This window comes from Fulmarus glacialis, unplaced genomic scaffold, assembly GCF_000690835.1.
Source record: "Fulmarus glacialis isolate BGI_N327 unplaced genomic scaffold, ASM69083v1 scaffold9981, whole genome shotgun sequence".
NCBI lineage: Eukaryota > Metazoa > Chordata > Aves > Procellariiformes > Procellariidae > Fulmarus > Fulmarus glacialis.
Genome location: NW_009193408.1, coordinates 28,024 through 36,393, shown reverse-complemented (window position 1 = coordinate 36,393; position 8,370 = coordinate 28,024). Strand labels below are relative to the sequence as shown.

The following is an 8,370-nucleotide window of genomic DNA, read 5'->3' as shown; positions in this document are numbered from 1 at the left end:
TGGTCGCTGGCTCCGGTGTGGCTCACGGCGCTGCGCGCCTTGTAGTGCTGAGCGCTGCTCGGAGGGAGGGCGGTGGGGCTTCAGGCTTGTTAAATAAAAGGGACGTTGTTCTGTCGTTGCAGACACCTTCCAAATCTTTCTGCTGGAGAACGTGGGATCCGCCTCGGCGCTAGGCTGCTGGGGTTGTTAAGTAGACTTCAAAGCTGTGTGACATCGCTCTGCCAGTCCCTTCCTTCCTGAGAAAGGGTAGCTGCTTTCTGAGCCATCGCATACCAACTTCACGTATTCCTAAGATTGTCATCAGCTTCTTGGGTTTTTTTCTGAGGCCTTACTGAGGTTTAATTACTTATAGGCTCTAGTGGTTATAAAGTAATTTAAGATGTTTGTACTACTCGGTTTTAACTCTCTAATTGACTCATGTATTAAGAGACATAATTTTAACTTGGGAATGGTTAAATGGCCAAAGAATTCAATTATTTACGGATAAGGGCTATTTTATTTGACTACTGTTGGCCTGCAACTTAAACTTGCGTCTTTATTTTTTTATCCTATGCTTTTTCTGTGTTATGGCTGCTGCAACAATAGTTCATGATACATCAGAAGCTGTAGAGCTCTGTGCTCCCTGTGGGTTATACCTTAAACCCATTACAAAAATGACCATCAGTGTGGCACTTCCTCAGCTGAAACAACCGGGAAAATCCATTTCGAACTGGGAAGTGATGGAAAGATTGAAAGGGATGGTGCAAACTCATCAGTTTTCCACTCTGCGGATTTCTAAAAGCACAATGGATTTCATCCGGTTTGAAGGAGAGGTTGAAAACAAAAGTTTGGTTAAATCTTTTCTGGCATGCCTTGACGGCAAAACAATAAAGCTGAGTGGCTTCTCTGACATTTTAAAAGTCCGTGCTGCAGAATATAAGATTGACTTTCCTACCAGACATGACTGGGACTCGTTTTTCCGTGATGCGAAAGATATGAATGAAACTTTGCCGGGGGAAAGGCCAGATACTATTCACTTAGAGGGCTTACCTTGTAAGTGGTTTGCAGCAAAGGACTCTGGCTCGGAAAAGCCGAGTGAAGAAGTCCTTATAAAAGTTTTCAAGAAATTTGGAGAAATACGTAATGTGGACATACCCATGCTGGACCCTTACAGAGAAGAAATGACTGGCAGAAATTTTCACACTTTCAGTTTTGGAGGCCACTTAAATTTTGAAGCTTATGTTCAATATCGAGAGTACGCAGGTTTCATTAAGGCCATGAACGCCCTGCGAGGAATGAAGCTGATGTATAAAGGTGATGATGGCAAAGCAGTGGCTTGCAATATAAAGGTGAGAAACTGCAGGCTTTTTTATGGGAACCCGTGTGAAAGACCAAGTATAACTAAATGTTATTTCTGTAGTGATTAAAACCTACATCTATATTATGTGATGACAACAGGTGACATTAATAGCACTAATGTAGTTTTATGGAACAGCCATAATAGAATTTTTAAAGGAAAATGATGGAAGAAAAATGTGGTGTTAGACTATGTGAACAAAGTGGATGGGGTTTTGCTTTTTTTTTAACAAGACAGTTCTAGAAATGAGAACCGCTTGATGGAAGGACCAGGTATAAGAACATGACCTGCTAAGTAGTTTTTAGAAAGTAGTATGTATTTATAAATCTTGTCATATCACTTAAAATTCTAATTCTGAACAAGTTCAGACATATTTCACCAAAAGGCTGACTTTGAAGTGCATTGTTCTCTCTTGTGTTCACTAGAAATAGAAATTTTGGGGGAGAATTCCACAGCCTCTGTATTTGGTCCCTGCATTGATAATAAGGTCTACCAGACAGGTGTCAGAACTATGAAGTTTAATAGCATGTGGCCTGTACGGCCTGGCGAATACACAGTTAATCATTAGTGTACTTCACATACAGAAAGGCCCCACAAAAATTTAAATAACAAAGTTAATCTGTAGCAGTTTCCTGTGAATGCAGTATGCTTAATTAATAATATTTACATACTGAGTTTTCCAGATCTTTTTTTCTGTAACCTCATTGTCTTAGAAAATACAACTATGACAGGAGAGAGCAAGACAGATGTAGTATCTGTGAAAGCATGGCCTGAAGAAAACTTGTTCTGATATGTTTGGAGGTGGTCTGTGCATTTACATACGGGTTGGGTGAAATGTTTGCAGATATATTTCAGTATGCTCGGTAGTCATTCATCAAATCAGAAAGTGTATTTCAGGAGAAAGCTTGAGTATTCCTTTGTGTAATGTGGGAACAGGCAAATATTTATTCAAGTTGTAGTTTAGTCAGTATAAATAAAATACTGTAATCTTTTATCTTGTTATCAAAGTTTGTCAGTTGGAGCATAGAAACTGTTTGACCCTCAAGGTTCTCAAGGGGATGTGAAATTCAAACTGTCGCTTACATGCAGGGGATCAGGGTTCCCAAATTTAGTTTGGCCATGCAAGAGGAAGCATGCCTTCCTGGCAGCTGCCCTGGGGATTGATAGGAAAGAGAGAGGGCTGTGTTTGCGACTGTGCTGTCAGCACAGATCTGTTTCATACAAGGTCAGAACACCTTGTCTTTTTCTACCTGTCTGTCCTTTTAGCCTGTTAGTGAAACATCATTTTACATAGAGCCTGCGTGAATTAAACTGCAGAATATGTGCTCCGTGTTCTCTGCCCCATGGTTTGTAACGATGGGCCTGCGGGAATGTATTACAGACCCCTGACTGCCTGTACACGGGTGGTATCTAGAATGGGAGATTAGGACACTAGGGGTGTGATGTCTGCTGGTGTCCTGTTCCAGCACGCAGCTGGACACGGCCAAGGTGTGCTCATATGTCCTGGAAGCTGAGCGTTTTCCCAGGTCTCATTGCTCAGATGTGCGTAACTTCCTTTTCTCTTGTGTTCCCAGTCTCAAACTTGGAGCTTCAGCCCAGTGTACCTCAATTTGAGAATCTTGGTGTTAGAATTGGTAGGGAGGCACTTGCTTAAACCCGGTGCTGAATATTGTAGAACTGATTCTTCTGCTGAACTTAAGGATCACAGTTTTAGACAGAAAGGGAGGCCTTTATTTAGGCCCATTTCTACCTAGTGCTGTACGTTGCCTAATAGCATACATGAGCTGAAAGAGTTCTGTATGTTCCTGTTCTGACAGGTTGAAAACATTGGACAGCCAGGGCCTAAACCACACTAGAGTTTACTTCTGGATGTCAGACACACACAAAAGTGTAAACTGGTACCTCATTGTGCTAGGGTGCAGGCATTTAGCTCCCAGTTATCTGGTTATAGTACTCTGGTGCTTGCTTTGGGCACATAGAGAAGTTCCCTTTGTTTTGAAAAAAGTTTTGTATTTCTGATTGTACTTACACTGCGGTTTGGATACCTTTGTCCTAGGTTAAAATTGTTGGGGATTGTATAGGTTGTTGGGTGTTTGGGGTTTTTTTTGTCTACTTAAAACTGTTTTCAATTGTATCCTGTAAAGGTTTCTTTTGACTCAACAAAACATCTCAGTGATGCATCAATTAAGAAGCGTCAGCTTGAAAGGCAAAAGCTTCAAGAGCTTGAAAAACAGAGAGAAGAACAAAAACGTAAAGAGAAAGAAGCCGAGGAAAAACAAAAAGAGGAAGAAAGGTATTTATCGCTTATTGCTCAGTTACATTTTTAACAATCAGGCATAACAAAACTGTAGTTGCTCCTTCATATCAGCATCAATAAATAGAAAATAACCAAACACAGGTTTCCTTTCAAAGTTCTACTCCTGTAGCTAAAATGAAACACTTAAAACTAAGTGAGAATATTGTCCTTTTGAGGAAATAGGGTTCAGGGATTATGAGATTTGGAGAAGAGTGTTTTACACCTTTTTTTTTTTTTTTTTTTCCTTGAACTGTAATTCCAAGAACTGGGAACTTACATGATGTGTAGTCATTCTGATGGAAAAATGCAAATGGAGAATAGAAAATAATGCACTAGTTCTACTACTAAGTAACTTTGATATTATAAAGCTCATTTGTTCTTAACATCAGTATTTTTCCAGGAAACGGATGGGTTACAAGCCATTTAAGAAATGTATATTTAAGTGACATTTTAAGAAAATGTATAGGGGTGCAAATGTCATAAGACAGGTATTCAGAATATAAACACAAATGGAACAAATTGTTTCAGAGGTTGTATGGTGTCCATTTGCCTTGATGTGTATAAATTCTATTGCTTAATGTTTCTGAAACTGTAAAGTTATTTAGGTTATCGCTAATGCTTTTGTTCAGTTCAAAATATTAAATCTGCAAAATACTCAATTTCCTAAAAATCATGCCATTAGACACTTGATCTCAGAAACCCTCAGCCTTTTACATAAGCTACCATTTTGTCCTAATGACTGAAATAAAAACGACTAACCCCTGCACACATTAATTGGCTTGGTAATTTTCTTCTTACTATGATGATTCACTGCCCAGTTGCCTGATGTATTGTTACTGTCTCTGGTCAAATTGGTTTAAAAAAAAAAGATTTTTGTGGTAGCCATGTTTTATGTTTGGATTCCAACTTGTTTTTAAATATTGACAGGCTGATGATTGTTTGCTGTCACAACTAATGGTTAAAATGTTCACTACTTCTGTTTTTCAGTAATTAACAAGACTTACTTAGAAACAAATTTACTCAAAGTACAAAATACATTTTTACGTAGAGTAAGAGTCTAAAATTGTACCTGCCCTAGATAAAGTAAAAATATTAATCTCTTTTTAGGAAGCAAAGAGAGCTTGAAGAATATGAGAGAGAGAGAAAAAGAGAAGAAAAGTTGCGCAAGAGAGAACAGAAACAGAAGGATCGTGAAGTTCGACGAAACAAAAAGCAACTTGAAAAGCTTCAAGCTGAAGAACAGAAAAAACTGCAAGAGAAGATAAAGTTAGAAGAAAGGAAACTCCTGTTAGCTCAGAGAAATCTTCAGTCCATTAGACTAATTGCAGAACTGCTAAGCAGGGCAAAGGTAACTTCAATATTTATTTCAGAAACTAATGAAGAACCCAGCAGAACAAAGCCTTGAGAGGGAGTGGGGAGTGCTGTTCATTAAACAACAGATTTAGTACCTCTCCAGCTGCTATTCCTTAGACCAAAAATTCAAAAAAGTGCAATGAAACAGTATTTCTTCCTTGGTAAAATATGCACATATAAGTAAATGGAAGAGTGAATTTGAACCTGTAGTCCTGAATAGCATTTTTTACCAGTAAACTAATTGGCAGACTTGCTCTTAAGTCCAGTAAAAGAATGTGTAAGCATGATAAAGTGAACTAAACACAGAGGATAAGATACAAGACTCCTTATTTCCAATTCCAGTTTTCATGCTGTTTCCCATCTGGCTTTCAGCAGTTCCGATAACTATTCTTTGCAGTTTCATAGAATGAGCTTTCATTATTTGATGTTTGAAAATGTGCAGAATGATTTTTCTCTAGGAAAAGTACCGTCAGCTAAGGTTTTGAATGTTAGATCCTGTCTCTCTAACAGTGTTATTTTTCACTGAAACAGGATGTCATTTGCTTAAGACTTGGATGAAGTCATGTTAGGGTGTAATGTAATGTATGTTAAGTATTTTCTGTAGAAATGAAAAACTGTGTGGCAAAGCACAGGTTTTTTTCTTCCTTGATGCCAGTGTACCTCAGGAGTGTTTTTGAACTTGTACAGTGCTGTGTGGTCAGTTATATGCTAGGAGAAGGGAGAAATATTTCTTACAGGCTTTGTAACTTTGCAGCTGTGAAATAGAAAGGTTGTCTGATAAAATAGAGCAGTGTGTTTCTTTCACTCCCAGAATTTTGAGGTTTACACTAAGCCATTTGTCTGAGTCAGAATAAAAAAAAAGTTTGAACCTTCTTTTTCAGTATCACGAGTTTCTAAAGTGGTTGACAAAATGAGAATCAGTCTCTACATAATATGTGTGTGTTTAATTATTTGCTGGTTTTTATGGACTCATTGTAAAGTCATGTATGAACCACAGATTGCAATCATCTAAGAGAAATTAATGTTTTAAGTTTGACTGAAACCTTCAAGTGTTGACCCTGATAAATGTATTTTAATACTTCAAATTTCACATGTTGTTCTAGCTTGTGTGTTACTCTCATCATATTAAGGATCCATAAAGACCAAGCTTTGTTTTTTGCCTTGTGAAACAGTTAGGAGAAATTAACACTCAAAAGAGTTTATGGACTAATACTAATGTTTCACCTTACAACAGTTGTGTGTTAGTGGGTTTTTTCTTTGGTTGGTTTTGGTTTTTCTCCCTTCAAAAGGGAAACAACTGTTTTATTTTGGGATGGTTAAGTTCTGTTTGTTAGGTTTTATTTTCTTGCCATATTGCTGCTTTTGTGTTATGGTATAACTTGGAAGCATGAGCAGGTCTATAAATATTTTTTTTGTTTGCTCTTACCTTCCCTTTGACTATCTTTCAGACAGTAAAGCTTTTGGAGCAAGAACATAATGAAGAAAAGATTCGTCTTCAGCAGCTAGAGGAGCGACGAAGGCTCCAGGAGGCTGAGCTCAAACGTGTGGAAGAGGAAAAAGAGAGAGCACTGGGGTTACAGAGAAAAGAAAAGGAACTGAGGGAGAAACTACTGAACAATCTTCTGAGCAAGAAAATGGATGCAGTTAATCAAAACAAAGAAGAAACCGAAGCATCTCAGTCTGACATGCCCAAAACCCCTAGTGGTGTTCCACACACTGTGTCATCCAGTTGCATCACTTCTACCTCAGGACAGGCTGTCACAGGAAAACTGGCTCCCGGCTCTCAAAGAGAAGTAGCATCCCCTGAGAGTGTAAACACTCAATGCAAGTACTTGAATGGCAACATTCATGACAAAGTTCATGTCAAAGAAGGTCAGAAACTTCATACCACAAACTCTGAGAGGTGTTCTGAGAAAAGAAGTTCAGGGGTACTTTCATGTGTTCCCGCCAATAACCAGCAGCAGAATACCTGCAGGAAGGACTCACACTGTGAGCAGGGCAAACGTAGCACAGAGCCAAGGAGAAGAAAGAGCCGATCATGTAGCAGCATAAACACTGATGAGAGTAAGGATCAACGAGAGAGGAGCAGACACAGAAGAGATGCGAGTTATCAGGATGAAAAGCGCAGGAAAGAAAGGAGGTATTATAGACACTCTAGCAGAAGTTACAGTCCTCGACGAAGCCATAGTCCTCGTCGAAGAAGTGTAAGCCCCAGACGTTCACGTTACAGAAGAACTCGCAGTAGCGAACGTAAACGAGACAGAAGAGAAAGAAGTTATAGTCGCAGAAGCGTGAGCAGGAGACGAAGGCACCGGAGGAGATCACTGAGTAAGCAAAGGAGTACTTGGAGTGGGTAGTGGAGGCCTCGGCTTCTTGGAAAGGCTGTGGTTGGACAAAAGGGCCAGAAAGTTGTAAACGAGACCTCATCGGTGTGACTGCTATAGAAAACACGTTTGTTTCAACCAATGCTTAACTTGCATCTAGTCCCTGAAATCAAGAAAATAGATGCCCGATTTCTTTGACGTTCCTTCGTGCTTTGTTGTCTCTTTCTAGGTTTCTACCACAATGTAGGTATAACCACCCATGCTTGTGCTCGAGTTCCTACAGTGCTAAAAGCCAACCTGGTTTCCTCATTTTCAGTTTTCTAAACCTTAATTTTAATCAGTTTAGTTTTTATCTCTGTATCACCTAATTTGGCTTGAGAAGTACATGGATGCCAGTTATAGGAACTCCAGATGTGACAAGCTATTACATACAGATTTGATTTTAAATGCTTTCTGGAGCATTCAGTGAAATCACATTTAACAAAGTAGAGTTTTTGCTGATTGAGATGGATAGCAGGACTTTCATATAGCTCTTAAAACTGACTATAAAGATATGCAGGATATCTTTTAAACTGCTATGATTCCTTCATATGTCTGTATGGTGCCAAGCTTTGTGGCCCAAATTATTCTGGCATGTAATGTCATTTGTATAATAATACTTTCCATGTAGGAGAGGCACACTGATGTAGGAAGTAAGAAGCAGTGGTAAAATGGTTGAAAAGTTGTTCTGTTATTTTGTTGACACATTTGGCTTTGTAATTACTTTGGGTGGCATAGAGCCACTTGAAGCATTTTTTCAGGTACATAAAGAGCTAGCCATTGTCTTTTGAAAAAGGGGCCTTCTTGCTAAATTATTTTTACTTGTGGTGTTGGAAAGTAAGGCTGCAGTGTCTCTTGTTAAATCCATTTAAGAATACTTTTGCTTCTAAAATGCAGCTCAGGAATATTAAAAGCTATAACATTACAGTGAAAGAGTTTATTTTGCCTTTTTATGGTAAAATTAAAAAGAAAACTGTTTCCAGTGAACTGAAGTTGCTGTTTTCATATGTCAGTATATTAAA

General features: G+C 38.7%; 1 protein-coding gene across 1 annotated transcript; it reads left to right on the top strand.

Annotated features, from left to right (window-relative positions):
• The first annotated feature begins 135 nt into the window (after positions 1-135).
• AKAP17A (A kinase (PRKA) anchor protein 17A) lies at positions 136-8,370 on the top strand. The gene is made up of 4 exons (XM_009587441.1): positions 136-1,328; positions 3,481-3,629; positions 4,740-4,980; positions 6,434-8,370. The coding sequence occupies exons 1-4, from the start codon at positions 567-569 to the stop codon at positions 7,340-7,342; spliced, it is 2,061 nt and encodes a 686-aa protein (XP_009585736.1). The 5' UTR covers positions 136-566; the 3' UTR covers positions 7,343-8,370.

Excerpts from the sequence above, each read along its gene's own strand:
- AKAP17A (XM_009587441.1), top strand. The coding sequence starts at position 567 with ATGGCTGCTGCAACAATAGTTCATGATACATCAGAAGCTGTAGAGCTC. Across the intron at positions 3,630-4,739 it reads AAACAAAAAGAGGAAGAAAG|GAAGCAAAGAGAGCTTGAAG; the intron begins GTATTTATCGCT and ends ATCTCTTTTTAG. Across the intron at positions 4,981-6,433 it reads AACTGCTAAGCAGGGCAAAG|ACAGTAAAGCTTTTGGAGCA; the intron begins GTAACTTCAATA and ends ACTATCTTTCAG.